Consider the following 22,233-nt stretch of genomic DNA (forward strand, 5'->3'; position numbering starts at 1 on the left):
AAAGGCCACACTGATTTCCAGCCGCTAGGTATCGAGCTAGTCGTCTGATGCAAGTTTACTTTGATACAGCCTTCTCCTGAAAAGTTCATCTCAGAAAAGATTTTCTAAGTTCCCATCAGAAAGTCATAAACTGACTGAAAACAGCTGTCAATACTGAACTGACAGGTGGAATTCTTCCAAAGCGAACACTTTTAAACAAATGTTTCCCTGTTGAGAGACCCAAGAGGTTTGTCTTGATTTAGTGGGAAGAGTTATATAACTGTAACATTGAGTGAAGCACCCTAAAGGTAGCACAGAAAAGTTAGCCATTGCTCTGACAGACTGTTTCAATAAGTACTGTATACAAAAAAAAAAAAAATGCATGTACAAAGTAATTGTGGCTTTATATGGCTTGAGAGCTGAAGAATTGATGCTTTTGAACTGTGGTGTTGGAGAAGACTCTTGAGAGTCCCTTGGACTGCAAGGAGATCCAACCAGTCCATCCTAAAGGAGATCAATCCTGGGTGTTCATTGGAAGGACTGATGCTGAAGCTGAAACTCCAGTACTTTGGCCACCTCATGTGAAAAGTTGACTCATTTGAAAAGACCCTGATGCTGGGAGGGATTGGGGGCAGGAGAAGAAGGGGACAACAGAGGATGAGTAGGCTGGATGGCATCACTGACTCGATGGACATGAGTTTGAGTGAACTCTGGGAGCTGGTGATGGACAGGGAGGCCTGGCATGCTGCGATTCATGGGGTCGCAAAGAGTTGGACACGACTGAGCGACTGAACTGAACTGAACTGAACACTTATGTGACCTTACTCAGTTGGTGTGGAAATCTCCCTCTTGTGGGTGTAAACAGGCGTGGGGCTAGGTGGGACAGTACGAGTGACATATATCTGAATTATGCAGCTTAGCTCTAAAATCTGTTCTGGAACATCCCAATTAAGTCACTTTTGTTCAACTGCACCAACTATAAATGCTCAATAACCTTCCTAAAGATGCAGTAACAAACAAATTTTATTTCGAGCCAAAAAATCCCCCAGATCAAAACCTCCCCAACTCTGCCAAAAACCCCTCCAAGTGTCTTTCTGCAGAATCCTGGCTGCTCGCTCTGTGGTCCCGGCCATGGCCCCGAGCACCGCCTTTACGTCTGGGTGCTGAGTGACGGGAAACTGAAGCAGCCGCTTGCCTCTCTGGCTAGGTCTGCGGACAGGGCAGCCAAAGGGCTATTTCCCATTTTTCATTCTTAGGTCTCAACGGAACAGTTAAACCATCAGGTGTACCAAATTAGAGATAAACTGAAGTTCCTCTTTCAGATCAGTGGAAATGAGAAGTAGCCCCCTGTAGCCCTGGGTTCTTCTAATATGCAATCCAGACCACACTGGCCAGGAGAGAGGCTCCAGGGGGCTCCCAGACATTCACAGGATGTACACTCAGACATGTTATTTGTTTGTGTGCATGGCTATATCCCTCAGCATCATCATGCTAACAGAGGAGCAAGGGGTGTCCACGATGGCCTGAGGTGCCAGAGAGCCAGGGAGACCCAGGTGCTGTACTTAAGAGGCTTTCAGCATCAGGACACTTTGGACCCTTGTTAGAAATGCACTTTCTTGGCCCCAACCAGACTTGCCTAGGAGCAAGTAGGGCAGTGCTTGTTTTGTAACAAGCTCCATCGGATGTTCTGATGTATGATAAAGGCCCACTGCTCATGGATGTGAAGTGAATTCCTAGCTGAGCCTTGCTTAACCTAGGGTTGTGGACCCACTCCATTAAACATGGAAAACCACCCAGGCCACGCCAAGGTAAAGGGGACCTACCTAGGGGAGAGGGGCAGCAGGGGCCATTAGCTGGACAGCAGAAGCATCCCCAGGCCTCATCCAACCCCTCCCCTGACTGGAAGCCCTGGAGCCACTGACCCCACAGGGGTACCCTGGTCCAGGTATACCGAAACTCGGCTGGCTGCGCTGCTGACCAACGATGGAAGGCAGGCAGCTTCGGGCAGGTGGTGAAGGAGGCCTAGTCTCCTTCACTGTCTCTCCCTCCAGCCCTGCTCCAGGCCTGGGGAAGCGCCAGACTCCAGGTCTAAAAATAGCAGGGGCTTTGGGACCTCAGGAGGAGAGAGGTTTAAAACCCCAAACCATCTTCACCTCATCTGCAGTTAATCCCTGCTACAGACTTTACAAGAAAAGCAATGCAACCTGTTCCCATCATTTATCTGCCAACGTATAATATATCCACGTTCAGATGAAGTTGCTGCTCCCGGACAAGCCCCAACTGCAGCCCAAATCATCACCATTCTGCGTCTCCGTCATCCAGCAACCTCCACTGCCTCACATCCTCATGACCTGCAGAGCCGACTGAACCTTCTCTTTCGCTTTATTGGGTACACCAGGTGTGGGAGTTACAAGTGAACTCTATCCCGCGTGTCAGATGCAGTGTACTTGTGGGCCTTCTGTCACAGGAGCTCTGAAATGAACGGACCTCGCTTACATATGGTACAAACACAAGCAAACCAGAATACAATCCGGTGGTATCCCAACGTGGGTAACGTAAACAGTTAAATTACGAAGTCATCATTTTAAGCTCAAAATACTTCAATGAAAACGGCATACAAAAACCATATAAATTACATTTAAGGTCTGTACAGGATTCTAAAAAAAAATAACAATGTGCTCTGTACAATGTTGCCTCCTCTGTAACATTCCAAGGCCCCAAAACACTTTCCCTTGAATTCCAGAAAACTGGGCAAAATACACATGCAGGATAATTAAAAAATTATTTCACAAGAATACAAATTCATGTGGGTTTCTTTTAAGGCACATAACGTTTTAATACAGAACTCCCATTGCAGGAGCCCCTTCCTCATCAGGCCCTGACAGGTGGCCACTTCTTGTTCCCGTTCATCTTTGGTGGGTGAGGGGAGACTGTTACCGGCAGGTGAGGGCAGCAGAGAGCAAAGCAGCCTCCTCCACCCTCAGCCTGCAGCCCAGCTGCTGGGCATCACAAATCCCAAGGTCCCAACTTGTCGCAGGCCGCTTTTTCCCAATGTTTGGACATAATCCATAGGCAGTATGGAGAGAAGATGTCACCTAATTTCCTTCAAAGCACAAGCGCTGCTCACTGATGTCGACCTCCGGGGAAATGTAGGTGGCACTGGGAGTCACCATGTGTCCTGCGGGATTACTACCCTCGCCTGGTCAGGAGCCATTGGCCAAAAGACCCTCCAACCAAACAGGTGGGCACAGCGCGGCTCTGTGCGCAAGAGGACTGCAGAGGAGGACCTGGCACAGGGAGGCTGCCCTCCAGCTCAGCGGTTCCTGGGCTGCCCTCCACCCGAGGCCCGTGTCTGTCCGCTCAGTGCCCAACGGCCCCATGGCCCTCAGGCTTCCAGCTGGACCTCGGCCTCGCCCATCTGCAGAGTGTCGTTGTCTCCCAGCAGCTCGGTCTCAGGGACTGAGCCGTCCTCCTCCTCCTCAGCTTCCTGCACGGGGCTCTGGGCCACGTCTTCCGGGACATTCTGCGCATCCTCAGTGCCCTCCGAGAGCAGGGCTGCCCTGTCCGCCACCGATGTATTGGAAGGCGCTGTGGTGACGTACCCCGTGCTGGTGGAGCCGCTGCCGCTGTGATGGGAGCCGGGCTTGGGGACCATCTGGGCAGGCACCTGCTGCGGGGCCATCTGCATTGGGATCTGGACCGGGTAAAAGTTGGGCAGGTAGGCCCCATAGGCCGGCACCGGCTGGTACCCGTTGACCGGGATGTAGAGCTGGGGAGGGGGCACCATGGGTCTGATCTGGCCCTTCATGGGGATGAACTGGGGCTGCGGGAAGGGCTGGGCCTTCTGCTTGGGTCCCCCGTAGCGGGCGTTGCTGACGTTGCTGACCGGGCTGGTGCTCAGTGAGCTGGTCTGCGTGGCGTTGCTGGCGCCCGAGGTCTGGGCCGAACTGTTGTAGGTGGACAGGTTGCCCCAGGCGCGCAGCCGGCTGTGGATGTCCTTGAAGCGAGGCCGGCGGCTGGGGAACTCGTGCCAGCACTCGATCATCAGCGCATACACCCAGGCGGGGCAGTCGTCCGGGCAGGGCAGCACCTGCCGGCTCCGGACCATCTCCACCACGTCCTGGTTGGAGTGGCCGCAGTAGGGCTGCAGGCCATAGCTGAACACCTCCCACAGGACCACACCGTAGGACCAGATGTCCGAGTCCACTGAAAACTTGCCGTACATGATGGCCTCGGGGGACATCCAGCGGATGGGGAGCAGCGCGCTGCCCGTCAGCTTGTAGTAGTCTGCCGAGTACACTTCGCGGAAGAGCCCCAAGTCCGAGATCTTCACGGTCAGCTTGTCATACACCAGGACGTTGCGGGTGGCCAGGTCTTTGTGGACCACGTGGTGGCTGGACAGGTACTCCATGCCCGCGGCGATCTGCGCCACTACATGCACGAAGTCTGGGGGCTCCAGGGCGGACTTCACTGTGCGGTCGTCGTCTGTGCTGCCCACGTCCGAATGCGGTGAGCGCATGACCAGGAACTCGTGCAGGTCACCGTGTGGGCAATAGCTGAAGATCATGCTCAGGGGTTGGTCCTTGGTCACCACCCCCAGCAGGCAGACGATGTTGGGGTGCTGCAGCCGCGCCCGCAGCAGGGCCTCGTGCCGGAACTCCTCCCGGAGCGGACCCTCCGCTTTGTCCTTCAGTGTCTTGATGGCCACGGCCTGGGTCTGCTCACCCGGCGCCGGGCCAAACAGATGGCCTTTGTAGACCTTCCCGAACCGGCCCTCCCCAAGCTCCTCCATGAACCTCACGGTGGACAAGCTGATCTCCTTGAGTTTGGCCTGCCAAGAAGAAAAGCCCCAGTGAAACATTTCTGCCACCAAGACACCAGAAGGCAGAGCCAGACAGCTGGAGAAGGGGTCGGGCGGGGGCTCCTAGAGCCACTCCCTGGCCCACCAGGCTCAGTTTCAGCCTGCATCACACACTGCTCTCTGCTCTTAAATGTGCAGGGACTGCCTGAAACCTTCAAATGGTCCCAACCAGGCTGCAAACAATGCTGCCACCTCAAGAAAGCATCATAAAGTGTGTGGGTGAGGGTGGGTGTGTGCACGCTGAGCTCCAGCTGTCCCAGGACACTCTCTCAGCTGTGTCCCCCACTGAGGGCCTTGGCTGCTGCTCCCTGCTATGTGCCCACCAACAGGCCCAGCCGCTTCTACTCATCAGCAAGGCCCTGACGTCTATTTCTCTTGAACCCTGAGGTGTGCTTCCCACGATCTGAGTCATTTTTAGAGTTCAGGCCAGCTGCTCTCCAGATGCACCTCAAAGGGCCTGTCTTGCTGCTTCCTCTTGACTAGACTCTTCATTAGATGCCATGTGACAGAGGCACCACACTGGTGAAATTGATTCAAGTCTTGCATCTCTCAGCCTCTACAACTTCCTGCCCCTTCTGTGTGCCCAGCCCTGTCCTCAGAGGCTGTCTGAACCCAGGGGAATCTGTGTCCTCACCTGCTAAACCCCCTTCCACCCTGCCACCCCCTGCAAAAATTCAGTGATGCCTGGCTATAGAACTGAATAAGTCCAGCCTCCTCCACTTCAAAGCCCAGATTGAAATGATTTTTCCCCAAAACTTGCAAGTAATGTAAATGCCCCTTCACTGAGGCTGGGTGAGCTTGGGGAAACCTTCTCCTGTGCTACACATTTCAGTTCGTTCTCACCATCCTAGGAGCCAGGTTAGGGGTGACCTGTCCCTACTACCACCTCTATAGGACTGTTGCTCTGTTCTTCCCTGAAAAACAAAACAAAGTCAGCCCAACCCCAAACTGACCAGAAAACAGGCCCTCATTCCTTAAAAACGCCATATTCGACCCTCTAGTTGTGGGGGCAATCTGAGCCCCTCTTTTGTGTGTCCTCCTGAGGGGGCAGCTGAAGCACTGCAGAATGAGGAAAGCCCATTCCCAGCCTGTGATAATAGCGCAGGTCTCTGTCGAGGCAAAACAGTGAATTCCAAACTCACCTGCCATATATTTCCTAAGGAAGCAAATGTCCCAGGATATTTTATAGAAGAAAGGACAAAAAGAAGGCCAGTTTAAAAGAATCATGTGTTGTGAATCAAGCAAATTAAGAAAGTGAGTACTGGGGGTAACCAATCTCCAGGTAGAGGTTAAGCCTGGGGGAGCAGCCTCTTTAAACAAATACTGGCACAGAGACCTGCTTGTGCTGGTTGATAAGAGGCATTTCCACATCCTGGCTGGGCGAGGCCATCAGCTGCCGCCGCTGTGGTGTAGAGGCAGAAGCCTTCTGTTTATTCCGGCACATGCAGACCAAGAAGAAAAGGCACGCGATGACAAGGGGAATGGCGATGCTTGGAACCAAGATGTACAGAATTCCCATCCTGCTGCTGTCCTGGGGACCTGTGAACAGCAAGGCATCCATGGTTTTTCTGAAAGTACCCGCCCTTTTCAACTCAGAGTTCTCCACCAGCCCACTCCCACCTCCAACTAAAATATTTAAGCACTAGCAGATAGTTATGTAAGCTGCATGAAGGGACAAAATTACAAACCAAACCTCAAAAAACATTGTGTACCCCAAAATGCACACCATGTGAGGCATGACCTAGAACTCCCTGCCAGGGGAGCAACTCAGAACGCAGAGCACAAACAACGGACTCTAAAGGTCTTACAGTAGCAGTCACCACCAACACGGTGCTTCCTAACTTGAATCCTGTTGGACATGGATGCTCTGACCTTTTCATGTTGACTGAACTTGATGAGTTGACTAAACTTGATGAAACACAAGTGTCATGCTGATCCTCAGTGAAAGGAACTGGATATTGGGATTAGACATGATCCTTGACTTCATTCAACATTTTAGGGTTTTCCTCATGTTTGTACAATGAACATATAGTCTTAAAAGGCAATCATTAAAAATGCACATGATTTAAAAGAGCACTGGCAGCCAACGGGTTTAACCCAACAATATGCAGCAGGGGTACACAAACTCTTGAAAAACAACAGGTAAGATGTACAAACACTGAGGCTTCAGGACGTTTTTCTTTCTTTTCTTTACTCTCTCTCTTTTTCCCCCCCTCCTCTCTCTTTTTTCCCCTCTATGGTGAAGAGCAACGCACAGTCTACCCCTACAGGACTCACAGAAAGCACAGAGGGCATTGGGCCGCAAGGCTGAAGCACCTCGGTGCTGCCCTCTGAGGGAGAGTTAAGGCTTCTTCTCTGTGATGCGGAAGCATGTTTTCCAAAGCCCCGCCCCGAATGCCCCCAGCAGTTTTCATCTTAACCTTGTGAATAATTACCCAGGAACTTGGGCTTCCCTATAACCAGTGGTAATGAGCTTTCCATCAGAAAGCAAACAAGTGGTTTCTGGTCCACATGGTCCCTTAAAGAGCTAACTCAGTTCTAAAAATCACCACTATCACCAGCACTGTCCCAAACCCAGTCTTGTTCCCTTGTCTCCAAAAGAAGATAAAAATCAAATACAACCACCCACAAAACCCTCCTGGTCCCACTCTGGAGGCAGATGTTCTCAAAGCCTCAGGAGCAGTGGAGATTCTGGGTCATTTTTCCTAATTAAGGTCTAGGAGGGAAATTTCATGATCCTCAAGCCAAGATGAGATGTGAGCACTATCCATAGTTTTGTATATCCATTTATTTTATCATTATCTTTAAAAAATCACTAACAGAATACACGCTTATTAATAATTATAGTATTAGAGAAAATTGAATATTCTTAATAGGTAATTTGGAAATGGCAATCCACTCTAATATTCTTGACTGGAAAATTCCATGGGCAGAGGAGCCTGGCACTACAGTCCACTGGGTCACGTCAGACACAACTGAGCATGCACACTTTTCACTTCATACCATCGCTAACAGGTTGGTATTCACTTATTTTTTGATGTATATATTTAAGTTGAACATGAAATAATATCCATGAATAAACCAATATTCAACTAATTTGAAATAGAAGAAGCAGCTCATACAGTTTTTAAGAATAGAATTTAAATAGAGCTCATTTAAAATAGAATCATATCATCCATATTTTCCTGCTCCTGGTTTTGTGGTTAGAATAATATACTAGACCAGAAGGGCTTCCCTGGTGGCTCAGTGGTAAAGAATCTGCCTGCCAGTGCAGGAGATGCAAGTTCGTTCCCTGGGTTGGGAAGATTGCCTGGAGGAGGAAATGGCAGCCCATTCCAGTATTTTTGCCTGGGAAATATCATGGACAGAGGAACCTGGCGGGCTACAGTCCTGGGGTCACAAAAGAGTTGAACGCAAATTAGCAACTAAGCAACAACAACACAATATACCAGACTATGTTTCTTGAAGAACACACAGTGCCAGCCATTCATCAAAAACTGCACACTGTCCCGTGGCACAGATGAACTGCTGCCTCATCCCCTGTTGGTGAACAACTGCCTGTTTATTTAGCTCTCAGAAGTGATTCTGCAACAAATACCCTTGCATTTCTGCCTGTTTCAGTGCAAATATTTCTGCAAAGTAAAATTCCTGTGGCATTGCCAGAGGAAAGAACATACATATTTCTTTATCTCTTGATTAAATTTTAATTACAAAAATAATAACTGCTCACTGTAAAAACATCTTGCAAGTATGCTAAGTCACTTCAGTCATGTCCAACTCTTTGAGACTGTGGCCCGCCAGGCTCCTCTGTCCATGGGATTCTCCAGGTAAGAATACTGGAGTGCGTTGCCATTTCCTTCTCCAGGGGGTCTTCCCAACCCAGAAACTGAACCCACATCCCCTGTGGCTCCTGAGTTGGCAGGCGGATTCTTTACCACTGAACCACCTGGCAAGCCCAGAGATAACGACGTCTGTAAAATTTGCAACCATGAACTACACACTTTTCTTCTAGTCATAATTTAAGAGAGAAACTTCGGGGAAAACAAGAGATTTAAGTTCTATTTTCTCCTCACTCTGCTAAGTCTACGTGAAACAGTTGAGCAGAGTGGGAGGTGAGGGAGGAGGAACAGGAGGCTGCGCCCCAAGCACGGATGCTGGTCTCAGAAGCTGGTTGTAATTGTAATGGGAAGCATTTTCACTAACAGTGGGAAATGCTTGACAGTGTTCATTGAGAAACAAGATGCCAAACTGAATATCCCAGGACCACACATGGAATGACGGAAGGGCCCCCAAATGTAAACAGCAGTCTCTGCTGAGTGGTGAAACTAGAGGTGATTTGCACATTCTTCTTTAGTTTTTTTTTTCTTCTATAATTTAAAAAGGCCTGTAATGACCAGGTATTACTTTTATAACCAGCCACAACTTTACATAAAACAAATAATCATGGTGGTGAAACACGGTGGGTGGGGGAATCCCAGAGCTACCAGCCTCCTGGTACCATGTCATCACAAAGTACACCCCCCAGTCAACATTTTAAAAAAAAGAGAGAATACATACTACAAGAGGGTACGTCACACAGTTCCATGCGTACGTTTTTATTCTGCGTGAAGCACCAGGGGCCTTCCATCTGCCCTCCGGGGTTCCGGCAGTAGGCATGCCCCCCTCCGAGCTCCGGGAAGTCGGTGCTTGTCAGGTGGTGGCTGTGGGGGTGCTGCAGGGCCCACGGCTGGCACTGGTGCCCCGACTTGGTGGTGCTCGCCGTCCCTCTGTAATCCGTGCCTGAGCCATTGTAGCACTGATGGTCTGAGAGAGAAGGTTTGTCAGGAGGCCTGAAAGTTAAGAGGAAGCAGCCCTCTTCTGTGGGTCCAGGGAGCACCTGTCTTCAACTATTCCAAAAAGTAATAACCAAACCACTTCGCCAAATCGGAATTTCCAAAAGACCAAGGGATTGGAGGTAACTTCCAAGAAAAGAAGTCCTCAAGCCCACAAATTAAATAGATGGATGCACCAGGGACATATGTGGGGAAGAACCTGGTCAGAAGTTTATGACCCTGAAATAGCAGGCACCCCCCCTCTACAATGACGATGTCAACCCTAACCTCACGTTCACTTGCATTAGAAACAAAACCAAACTATACAGGAGGGATGAGAAACTTCCAGACCTGGCCCCCAAACTCAGTGAGGACGGGGCTCAGCCTGCTGTGAGCAGAGCCCCAGCTTCCCTGGGAGCCCACTCCACTCCCAGAGGAGACCCAGGGTCACTTTGAGTCGCACCTGGCATGTGTGTTTGTTGAATACCAGTTACACTGTGCTTGTTGTGTGCAGGCACTGTGTTAAGCACTCTCTAAATATTAACTCATTTAATCTTCATTCCAGCTCCTGAGGTCAGTAGTTATTATCATGGTGTAATATGAGGAAACTGATATTTAAGCAACTTGCCAGGAGGTTCATGATGTCAGCTGAGGTGCCAGGCTTTGGATGGTGCAGTGGGTCTGGAGACCAGGCTCTGGCCACCTGGTGAGGAGCCCTGCTGCTCTAGGGAACTCCAGCCTCACCAAGGAAGTGAATATTTCCCAAGTCTGGGAGGAAGTCGACCTCTTTTCTGGGTCGGCTCCTCTCAAGGAGCACCATCATCCTCAGTCAGGGGCTGAGAGATGCTTGTGCACCACAGGGAAGGCTTGGAAGGGGGCTGTTTTCCCCTAAGCTCCTTTCTTGGCGGTAGGCCCAGAGTCCTCCTGTCGGAGAAGCTAAGTGTGCGGCTCACTGGGGTAGAGTGACTTATTGGGGATCCACAGACAGGCAGCGTCAGGAGGGCTGTGCGCCGGCAACTAGATGACAGGGAGTCTGCACCCCGGGGCTGCCCTACCGGAATGGAGCGGGTCTGTGGGACTTTCCTGGACGGCTGGAATGGGGTCCCCAGGTTCTAAGAGGCAGGACCCAGGTCCTGGAGGAGGACGCGTGGGGACTCACAGCGGCCCAGCCTCTCGGCTGGGATGCCAATGCGCATGCAGTTGGCGGCGTCGGGGCTCTCAGGCATGGGCAGTGCCTCGCACTTGGGCAGCTGCAGCCGCATGAGGATGAGCGGGTTGGAGCGCGCGATCGTGTACTCCTGGCGGCACAGGTCGCTCTCCAGCACCTCGCACTCGTCCCGGCACAGTTCGCGCGGCTTGGGCGCCCGGGAGCGCGCGTCGCACAGCGGGAACACAAAGTGGCAGAAGGACGGGATGGCGAACTGCGAGCACTGGTCTGACAGGTGTGTGGAGGTGCCGATCATGGTGAAGGCGGCTGCGGAGGAGGCGAGGTCAGAGTTAGGGTGGGGTGGGTCCTGCTTCGGGGCAAACACCCTGCACGGCCACCCCTGCCCAGCGCCCCGGGTCCCATCTTCGGTCCAGGCCCTCGACCCTGCCCGGCACCCTGGCCCCCATCTCTCATCTGTGCCCCACCCCCAGCCCTCCGGCTTGCCTTCTGCTGGCCCAGAGTGGCTCTCAGGAGAGCAGCACCCCAGGGAGCACATGGGCCGCCCAGATTTGCAACTGACACAGAAAGGCCCTGGTCCTAGGGCTTCCCTTTCGAACATCAAAAATGAAACAAGAAAGGAGGAAAACCGGGCCACAGATCTCATCCACCTAGATACTACTTCCAAGGCAGAAAGATTCTGGTACCAGACCCAAAACCACTTCCTAAGGTCCTGTTATGAACCGGCTCTGCCAGTTGGTGGTAGGCGAAGCCACGGGCTGAGTGGCTTCTAGAAGGAGAGGTTGGAGAAGAGGCATAAGGTCGGAGCTTTGGTCTTCCTGACATCTTGGAGCCTGCGTGCAGAACGGAGGCCTGGCCAAGGAGTGGACGACCCAGGGTATGAACACAGAGAGCCAGAAAGATGAACAACCAGCCCTGTGACCTGTGGCCCAAGAAGGAGTCCATGACAATGGGAGTGGATAGTGGGGATTCCTTCCGGTGGAGTCTGGGGAGAGCCCAGAAACAACCAGAGGAGGTTCAAAGCGGGGAGAGTGGCAGGGCTTTGTGAAGGAGAGCAGAGAAGCAAGCCATCACAGGAGTGTCTGGAGCTTGCTGGAGTGGCTGGCTTGCTTTTAGGGGCGAGACATCACAGGGTGGGGCTTGATGGGAAGAACTGACACCTGCATGGACAAAGGAAAGGGGTGGGGGCTGCAGAGACCAAGTCTGGGCAGGTGGATGGGAGCAGAGTTGCCAGTGGCAGGAGGGAAGGTGTGCACTCCAGGGCCCTCTCCTCCGGGTTGTGGCAGTCAGCACTCAAAGGAAAGCATCAGCTGCCCCATCTGTGCCCACCCCACTTTGACCTGTGTAGGACCTGATTATAAGGATCTGACCCTGGCCAGCTAGAGAAAGAGAGGTTCCTGTGCCTATACTCCCTGCTGAGAGAAGGCGAGAGAACCTAGAGAGGTTGGAATTTGGTCCTTGGGACACTTCAGCTCCACCCGTCACCTGTAGTGCCGTGCCTAGTGCGGCCAGCAGGTGGCACTGCTGGCACCCATTTCCCTCCAAAGACCCAGCAAGGTACCCATGGCTGGCACTGGGTTAGGTGAGCTGGCATGGGAGCCCCGTTCTGGCCCAGCCTTTTCATTTACCACAGGACTGGCAGTCACTCAGTCCTTTCTGTACCTGGGTCTCTATCTGTCAAGTGATTTGTTGAGGCCACACTTTGGGAAATGGAAACCCACGTGGAGCCTATAAAATAGCGCAGGAGGTAAACAGCCGCTTTGGTCCAGGGGGCTCTGGTAATAGGCTGTCTCCATGCACCGCACGCAGCACTGGGTGCTGGGAACTCTGTAGCATGTTCGTCATGTCATCCTTAGCCTTCCGTCCCTTCTGGCCAATATTAAAATTGCAGAACAGACAGGTAAGAGGTTGAGGTGCAGGGTCTCTTAGGGTTGGCTGGTGAACTGGGTTTGAACCCAGTTCAGTCTCCTCATGTGAGCTGACAACTGACTCCCAGAAGATCTGTCACCAGTTTTGACCTCTACCCCCAGGCAGCGAAAGGCCTAAGAAAGCCAGAGGTGGCATTGCTTCGGGGCTATCAACTAAGAGGATGTGAAGGCCGCCCCTTACAGGACTGCTCCTCTCCCCGTCCCAGAGCCCATCACGTGAGGACTTATTTCTGAAAGATGGTTCTAGGCATCACAGAGAGCCAACAACCCATGTGCTTGTTTTTGTTTACATCCAGCACATCACTTTGATGGTTCTGGGGCTCATTTCTGGGAAGCTTCCAGTGTCCCTGGAACTCGTTCTGACAAGCATTCTCTTCAAACAGACTGTCTCCACAACCAACATAGTTTCTAAACCATCAGTCAGTCTAGAGCAACTTCACATTTACATTTTCAAAAATACATAAATCTAGAGAACCCTCCTTCTAAACTTTTATCTTTAAAAAAAATGCTATAGCATGAGTCTGCTTAGATATCTGAGTTGTTATCCTTTAAACTTCCTGAAGAGACAACAGAGAGACAGCCCTGTGACTTGAATCAGTGTTTGCTAATTAGTGGGATACACAATTAATTCTGGAGTCTGTGGCTGGTATTTTAAATGATGATGAGAATGGAACAGAGGATGTCAGAGTGCATGGTTTATATTAAGGCTGGAACCAAGTTTTTTCATTAATGAAATAAAACTGAAGGGAAAAATTAGCTTGCACTGCCTTTGTTAAAGCAAATGTTGTTTCCTGTAACCCATTTCAGTTCTATGAAGCAGATATATATGGATACTAAGTCACGATGTAAAATATACTTTATACTATGGGTTGTGATCATAAAGTTCAAGAAGTTCTGCTTTAAATGGCATAGGGAGCTTTTCCAATGAGAGATACAAACAAGTTCAAAACATGTGCCCACTGGACCAATACAGCACCTTCCAGGATCTCGGAGTCCCATTACTGCCCTTCCATTTCTCACTGGACACCTGACCGTGTCCTCAGGGGTCTCTGTAGCCATGGGCCAGGCAGGTTAGACCTTAGACCCTCCAGACTGAGGGCGAAAGACAAAGCCAGGGTCAAATTGGACTTAGAAGAACATTCAGTGACACTTGCATGAGTTTCTACCTGGGGTCCTCCTTTGTACCCTTACAGGGCAGTGCTTTGCCAGCCCCTCTGCAAATCCCTCCAGAATCTCCAGGGAGCCCACATCAGGGATCAGCCTGGGTCAAGAATCACTGTGCAGAGAACCTAGTTCAACTGGGACACCTGCCATCTTCACCAGATTCTCCTTAGAGTCTAAGGAGAAAATGTGGGGGTTTGTGAGGAGAGCAGAGCCGTGGTGGGGAGGGCTTTTCAGAGTCTTGGTTTAATTCATTTTCTCACTTCTTAAGGAGTTTCCCCCAGGAAGTTCTTAACATCAACTTCTTATATGACGGAAAACGAGCATGTTCACTCCTAAAGGATCTGAACCACTTTTCATACGGGGGGGAGGGGGGCAGGTAACCAAAGACCTGACTGTGCCCAGAAACCAAGGGCCGATGGGGGTCTGAGTTCACTGCAATGTCCCTAGGGTACAGCTGATGGCCTGGAACCTCTGTCCCCAATACCTAAAATCTGGCCCAGGTACTTTGTACCCAAGCCAGGATCCTTGTAACTCTGAGAAGGTACAAGAGCTAGGAAAGGCAGAACCAAGACTGAACATCACAGGTGCTGGCCTGGCCGTGTGGCTAGTGGAGGGAAACAAGACGGCGCGGCTTGGGAACCGCTCGCCTGACTGCAGTCAGCGCGTTGGTCCACTCCAAGCAGACTGCGCTTGCTAATTTGCATACACAAATAGGAATATTTTAGGATAAACTGCAACCACTTCTGATAAAGGCCTCTGATTTTCTCTTGCAGGAGACATGGCACAAGGATTCACTGGCCATGGCTGTAAGGGACAAAATACACAAATGAGACTGAAAACACACCAGCGGGGCGACAGGCAGCTGCATGCATGCTCAGTGTCTCAGAACAAAGGACTGCACTCCTACCTGTGATTCGGTTTTCAATCTCCCCCTGCATCTGAAGAGAGTCCACATAAATGGTCCGGTTCCCAATGAAACGCGCACAGGCAATTCCCCGGTACGGCTGGCAGAATCCATCCTCATGGTAGTCGTCTCTGGGAAAAACACATGATCCATGAGCACACTGAAATTATCCCCAAGGATTTTTTTTTTCTTGTTAAATCCAGCATCTGGTGAGCTAGCCATCTTGTCCCTTGGCATCTACCTGAATGCACTGAAAACTTCTGTCCAAACAAAAATCTATGTGTGTGTGTTCAGTCATGTCTGACTCTTTTCAACTCCATGGACTGTAGCCTGCCAGGCTCCTCTGTCCATGGGATTTCCAAGGCAAGACTATTGGAGTGGGTTGCCATTTCCTATTCCAGGGGATCTTCCCAACCCAAGGATTGAACCCATATCTCTGTGTCTCCTGCATTGGCAGGTAGATTCTTTACTACTGCACCATCTGGGAAGCCCACAAAAACACACACACAGACATTTATAGCAGCTTAATCCATAACTGCCAAAACTTGGAAGCAACCAAAATGTCCATAGTGAATGAATAAACTATGGCACATCCAGGCAATAGAATATTACTCAGCCCTGAAAAGAAAAGAGCGATCAAGAAAAGATATGAAAAAAAAAAAAAAAAAACATGGAGGCAACTTAAATGCATGTTACTAAGTGAATGAAGTCAGTCTGAAATGGCTGCATGCATACTGTATGATCCCAATTCTATGACACTCTAGAAGAAGCAAAACTATGGAGCAGTAAGAACATAGATGAATGCCAAAGGGTTGGTGGTGGGGGTTGGTGAATAGGAAAACAGGAGACTTTTAGGGCAGTGGATCTACTCTGAATGATACTTTAATGGTGGATACATGTTATTATACATTCGTGCAAACCAGAGAACATGCAACACCAAGAGTGAATGAAGCTTATCGTAAATCATGCTGCTACTGCTCAGCCACTTCAGTCATGTCCGACTCTTTGTAACCCCATGGACTATAGCCTGGCCAGGCTCCTCTGTCCATGGGATTCTCCAGGCAAGAATACTGGAGTGGGTTGCCATGCCCACCTCCAGGGGATCCTCCTGACTTCAGTTAATAATAATGTATCAATACTGACTGGTTTACAGCTGTGGTGTTGGAGAAGACTCTTGAGAGTCCCTTGGACTGCAAGGAGATTCAACCAGTCCATCCTAAAGGAAATCAGTCCTGAATATTCATTGGAAGGACTGATGTTGAAGCTGAAAGTCCAATACTTTGGCCACCTGATGCGAAAAGCTGACTCATTTGAAAAGACCCTGATGCTGGGAAAGATTGAAGGCAGGAGGAGAAGGGGATGACAGAGGATGAGATGGTTGGATGGCATCACTGACTCAATGGACATGAGTTTGAGTAAACTCTGGGAGTTGGTGATGGACAGGGAAGCCTGGCGTGCTGCAGTCCATGGGGTCGCAAAGAGCCGGACATGACTGAGCAACTGAACTGAACTGGCTTATAAACTGTAACAAATGCACCATACTAACACAAGACGTCACTGATAGCGAAAATTGTATGTGGAGATGGGGGGAACGAGTACCTGAGCTTTCTCTATACTTTCTGTTCAATTTTTCTGTGAATTTAAAATTGACCTAAACTATAGAGCTTATTCATTAAAAAAAAAAAAATCAGCATCTCTAAGGCAGGGTGAGAGGGTGGGGGAATGGAACTAGTTGAGTATGAAGGACTAGTTGAGTATGAAAGATGGATTGAAAAACATGAAGCATACACATAGGTGTGTACATGTTCATGCCTATGTTCAAATACACACAGAATATTAACAGTCGATGTGTTCCGTCTTGGTCTTAAACTACATTGGAAACATTACACCTCTATTAACTTCCATTGTTTGCAAGCAAGGCTTCTATGAAGATGATGACCATTTGGAAACTGTGTTCTACTATTAAGCGATAGGAGAGAATTCTTTCAAATGGAGAAAGGCAATGGAGAGGATGCCAAAGAGGCAGGCAGACCTCAAAGAGTTTGTGCAGTCAGAAGTGCTCATTACACGACAGAGGAGTGACCTCATCATTGCTCCACAGCACAGACCATGTGTACAAATATGGGGGACACAGAAGGAAACTCTCACAAGCACAGCCCTCCCTCTTGCCCCACAGTCCAACCTTCCCAGCCTGGAGGGAATAGCCTGTACACGTCCCTTTGGAGTCTGTGCTAAATTATTTTCAGTAAAACCTGTTAGTCCTGCCTTTGGCCGATGAGGTCAGTCATTCTAAGCAGATAGATGCTTTTTAAAGTGACCCTGAGGATGCTCCAAGGAGACAGTAAAAGTGGGCTAAAGCACATATATCAGGGCTGCCGTCCACTGTGGAGCACATGGGGTGTTGTGCTCCCACAACAAGCTTCAGCAGGAGCCTCAGGCCTGTGATCTGCTTGCTTTCCAGCAAATCTGCAACCTGCCATAAGCCCCCCACCTGTCATCCACCCTACATTGATTTAAACCATCCCCCAGTGAAATCTGGGTTGTGTCCAAATTCACCAAATGGACTTAAGAATCCCTATCTTAGCTTTCTCACAAATGGAAACTCCGGACGCTTGTGACAGTGGAGACAATGGGTCTGGCAGGACACAGTCTCTTCAGCTGCCTCTGGCTCTCTCCCTCGTTTGCTGTCTTCCTGGCCCCTGAAGAAAATCTCTTTTTCAAAGAAAAGAACTTGGAGCCATAAATAATCTAAAACAGGCGATTCTGGTGTCAGTGAGAGCCGGGTGCCCTTTCTTTCAAGCTCATGGGCCATTATTTCTTTGGGTCAAGAATTCCTTAAACATCGTTTAAATAGGCAAGCACATGTGCTAACAATACACACCCAACCCACCTCTCTCTCTCTCTTTGTGAGCTGGCGTTAACTGCTGATTAAACTAAAACTAATGCCTACACTTGCCAAATAAAGAAACACAAGTACAAGTCAACTTTGCCCTGGTGTTCGAGTTCCATGTCACCGTTTGCAGACTGGGTTTAGGGCGCTTGCCTGCTATGCCAGGAGAAGCATTAAGATGTGCATTTTCTTATTAAAGTCAGCTCTACAGAGGATCGGAGAAGGCAATGGCACCCCACTCCAGTACTCTTGCCTGGAAAATCCCATGGATGGAGGAGCCTGGTAGGCTGCAGCCCATGGGGTCGCTAAGAGTCGGACACGACTGAGCAACTTCACTTTCATCTTTCACTTTCTTGCCTTGGAGAAGGAAAATGGCAACCCATTCCAGCGTTCTTGCCTGGAGAATCCCAGGGACGGGGGAGCCTGGTGGGCTGCCATCTATGGGGTCGCACAGAGTCGGACACGACTGAAGTGACTTAGCAGCAGCAGCAGCAGCTACAGAGGATACGAGATTTTATTCAGTTGGTCCCTTGGGTGACCCCACAAGAACGAGTCTTTTCCTTTCTCTGCCTCAAGAGTCAGGGACTAGAAAGCCTGGTCTATCACTGTGGGCTTCTCTTTGGCCACTGGTCACGTGCCCACAAGATTGGTGAAGCAACAAGGGTACAGGCAAGACACACTGAGACGGGGCTTAAGGGCATCACACTGGGACCACAGCCCCCTTATTTTTTTTTTCTTTTTATTTTTTAACTTTACAATATTGTATTGGTTTTGCCATATATCAACATGAATCTGCCACAGGTATACACGTGTTCCCCATCCTGAACCCTCCTCCCTCCTCCCTCCCCATACCATCCCTCTGGGTCATCCCAGTGCACCAGCCCGGAGCATCCAGTATCGTGCATTGAACCTGGACTGGTGACTCGTTTCATATATGATATTATACAAGTTTCAATACCATTCTCTCAAATCATCCCACCCTCTCCCTCTCCCACAGAGTCCAAAAGACTGTTCTATACATCAGTGTCTCTTTTGCTGTCTCGTATACAGGGTTATTGTTACCATCTTTCTAAATTCCATATATATGCATTAGTATACTGGATTGGTGTATTTCTTTCTGGCTTACTTCACTCTGTATATTAGGCTCCAGTTTCATCCACCTCATTAGAACTGATTCAAATGTATTCTTTTTAATGGCTGAATAATACTCCATTATGTATATGTACCACAGCTTTCTTATCCATTCATCTGCTGATGGACATCTAGGTTGCTTCCATGTCCTGGCTATTATAAACAGTGCTGCAATGAACAGTGGGGTACACGTGTCTCTTTCAATTCTGGTTTCCTCAGTGTGTATGCCCAGCAGTGGGATTGCTGGGTCATAAGGCAGTTCTATTTCCAGGTTTTTAAGGAATCTCCACACTGTTTTCCATAGTGGCTGTACTAGTTTGCATTCCCACCAACAGTGTAAGAGGGTTCCCTTTTCTCCACGCCCTCTCCAGCATTTATTGCTTGTAGACTTTTGGATCGCAGCCATTCTGACTGGTCCCCTTATTTCCATGGGCTTCTAATCTGAATTTTAGAGAACATCCAGAAACACAAACAGAAACGTTTGGACAGTGACATCCCCCAGGCTTCTGAATTTTGGGAGAACAAGTGAGAATTACTTGTAGGTCTCAAACAGTTCTGTCTTATTTTTACCTGGCATTGTTTGGGTCCTCTGAAGAGTGACAGAGCTGCAGAAAGGCTGTAAAACCGGTCATTCAGAGACCAAAGAAAAGTGCTGACACAGAAGCTGTCTTCTGTAAAATCCCTTAAACCACACCAGTGAAACAAGCATGCTCACCAAATCTCAGAACATCAATATGATAGAAACTCAGTTTTGGAAATCTCCTTCTTTCCTGATGCCACCAGGCACTAATAGCACAGATGAAGAGGAAACCTTTATAGCAACAAGTTCATAGTAGAGGAGGAGAGACACAGAAATAACTACAATCTTAGGTTAAAAAAAAAAGCTACGGGAAGGTAGTTGGAGACTGGGAAGAAAAAGAAAAAGGAATCATTCTACTGTGATAGAAAAGACTTCTTTACAAAGGGATTAGGAGATGGTGGGCCACTTCAGCACCTTCCCTGTAATGGTACCTGCTAGAAACAAAAACTGGTTTGAAGAAAAGCTTACAAAAATTCCTTGTTATAAACAATGAATAATCTTTAAAGGAAAGTATGGCAACCCACTCCAGTACTCTTGCCTGGAAAATCCCATGGACGGAGGAGCCTGGTGGGCTACAGTCCATGGAGTCTCGAAGAGTCGGGCATGACTGAGCGACTTGACTTTCACTTTTCACTTTCATGCATTGGAGAAGGAAATGGCAACCCACTCCAGTATTCTTGCCTGGAGAATCCCAGGGGCAGAGGAGCCTGGTGGGCTGCTGTCTATGGGGTCACACAGGGTCGGACATGACTGAAGTGACTTAGCAGCAGCTGCATCAGACTCCTTTGAGGTTGAAAAGTAACCAAGACCAAAACTCAAAGGTAGTTACAAATTGTGTAGGAAGGTAACTTTTCCCCCCAATTTTTTTCGTTAAAACTGGTTAAATAATTTCATAATTGTTACTGTTATTATGAGAAGGTCTGTTTGTCTGTGATAAATAGGCTTCCTGCTTGAGGAAAGCAGAGGAAGCAACATCTTTAACAAAAATGGATCCTAAACTCCATAAGCTTCAGATGACCTGCTAGTAACCTAGTAAGTTGATGTAACAAAACACTTTTCAGAAGGAGATGACAAAATCTAGAGTATAAACCACAATGTCTGGTGTACAATAAAAAATCACCTGTGAACGCATGTGAGGAGACAAGAAAATATAACCTATGGTCAAGAGAAACAAACCCAGATGTTAGACTTAGAAGACCAGGACTTTAAGGAACCAAAAGTATGGTAAACAATGTACAAAAGAAAGTATAATGAAGATATTAGTAATCTCAGGAGAGATGGAAACTGTAAAAGAATCAACTAGAAGAACTAAAATATATGATCTCCAATAAAACATTTATGGTATGATACTAACAACAGATTGGATAAAATTAGAAAAAAAATTGGTCAACTTGACAGGTCAATGGAAAATTTCCAAACTGAAACAGAGACATAAAGATCTACAAAAAATTAAATAGAGCTTTAGTAAGTTATAGGAAAGTACAGGAGATCTAACACATACAATCAAATTCCAGGAGGAAAAGGGAGATACACAGAGTTGGGGGGAAAGGTTTGAAGAAATGATAGCCAAAATTTCCCCAAATTTGATTAAAATACAAGTAACACCAATTAAAGAATGTATGTGAAAATTGAGCAGAATAAATACACAGGAAACCATGACTGCTGATATCACAGTCAACTTGCTAAAAACTTAGGATAAACAGAAAAGGGAGGAAATAAAAACTAATGGCTGATTGCTCATCAGAAACAATGCAAAACAGAAAATGGGAGAATGACAGCTTCAGTGTACTAGCAGAGAAAAATGAAATGTGAATCTGGAATTCTATACTCAGCAAAAATATCTTTCAAATAAAAGGGCCTATTAACCAAGAGACATAACATGAATGAACCTAATTATCAGAGTTTCAGAATTAACAGAACTAGAGGACAAAACAGAAAAATCCATAATTACAGTTGGAAATTTTAATACCTGTCTCTCAGCAATTAACTGAGGCAGGCAAAATTTAGTGAAGAAACAACAGAAACACTAACACCCCCTTGACCCTTGGATATCTGTAGAACAATATACCCAATAAGACAGCATACATGTGTCAGCGTACATGGCAGTTCACCCACACAGGCCATATGCTTTTCATAAAATAACTCACAATAAATTTTAAAAAGTGAAACCATAAATTTCTGATTACACAGAATTAAGTTAGAAACCAATAACAAAAATACATTTATAACTTCTCCAACTGTTTGGAAATTAAGTAGCACACTTCTAAATAACCTTTGTGCTCAAAAAAGAAAATGTAAGAAAAATTAAATAGTATTTTAAATGGAATGAGAAAACATAAAATATGAGAAATGAAAACAGGATACCCCAAATTGTGGAATGTAGCTAAAAGAGTAATTAAGAGAGAACTTCATAGCCTCGAATGCTTAAATTTGGAGAAGGCAATGGCACCCCACTCCAGATAAGATTTTACACCTTAAGAAGTTGGAAAAAGAATGTCAAGTTGAACCTGAAGTAATTAGAAGCAAATACTAATGGTGAGAGAGGAAATCAATAAAATAGAAAACAAACAATAAAAAAATCAATAAAGCCAAAAGTTGATTCTTCAAAAATTAATGAAATCGCTGCTGCTGCTGCTGCTAAGTCACTTCAGTTGTGTCCGACTCTGTGTGACCCCATAGACGGCAGCCCACCAGGCTCCCCGGTCCCTGGGATTCTCCAGGCAAGAACACTGGAGTGGGTTACCATTTCCTTCTCCAGTGCAAGAAAGTGAAAAGTGAAAGGGCTAACACTGAGAAAAAACTGATTAAAAGAAAGCATAC

At 48.1% G+C, this 22,233-nt stretch overlaps 1 protein-coding gene across 2 annotated transcripts in view; it reads right to left on the reverse strand.

Moving 5' to 3' along the window:
- Positions 1–2,561: 2,561 nt before the first annotated feature.
- The window catches only part of ROR2 (receptor tyrosine kinase like orphan receptor 2), a 237,037-nt gene continuing 217,365 nt past the window's right edge, over positions 2,562–22,233 (reverse strand). Inside the window, exons 5-9 of one of the 2 annotated variants that reach the window (XM_070375237.1) lie at positions 14,816–14,943; positions 10,811–11,125; positions 9,398–9,643; positions 6,177–6,379; positions 2,562–4,810 (exon numbers count right to left, since the gene is read on the reverse strand). In XM_070375237.1, the coding sequence (XP_070231338.1) occupies positions 3,365–4,810; positions 6,177–6,379; positions 9,398–9,643; positions 10,811–11,125; positions 14,816–14,943 (2,338 nt within the window). In that variant the 3' untranslated portion in view covers positions 2,562–3,364. The remainder of the gene's footprint in view (positions 4,811–6,176; positions 6,380–9,397; positions 9,644–10,810; positions 11,126–14,815; positions 14,944–22,233) is intronic. The other variant, XR_011465068.1, reaches the window with a different exon arrangement.

Source organism: Bos mutus, chromosome 8 (assembly GCF_027580195.1).
Source record: "Bos mutus isolate GX-2022 chromosome 8, NWIPB_WYAK_1.1, whole genome shotgun sequence".
In the NCBI taxonomy this organism is placed as follows: domain Eukaryota; kingdom Metazoa; phylum Chordata; class Mammalia; order Artiodactyla; family Bovidae; genus Bos; species Bos mutus.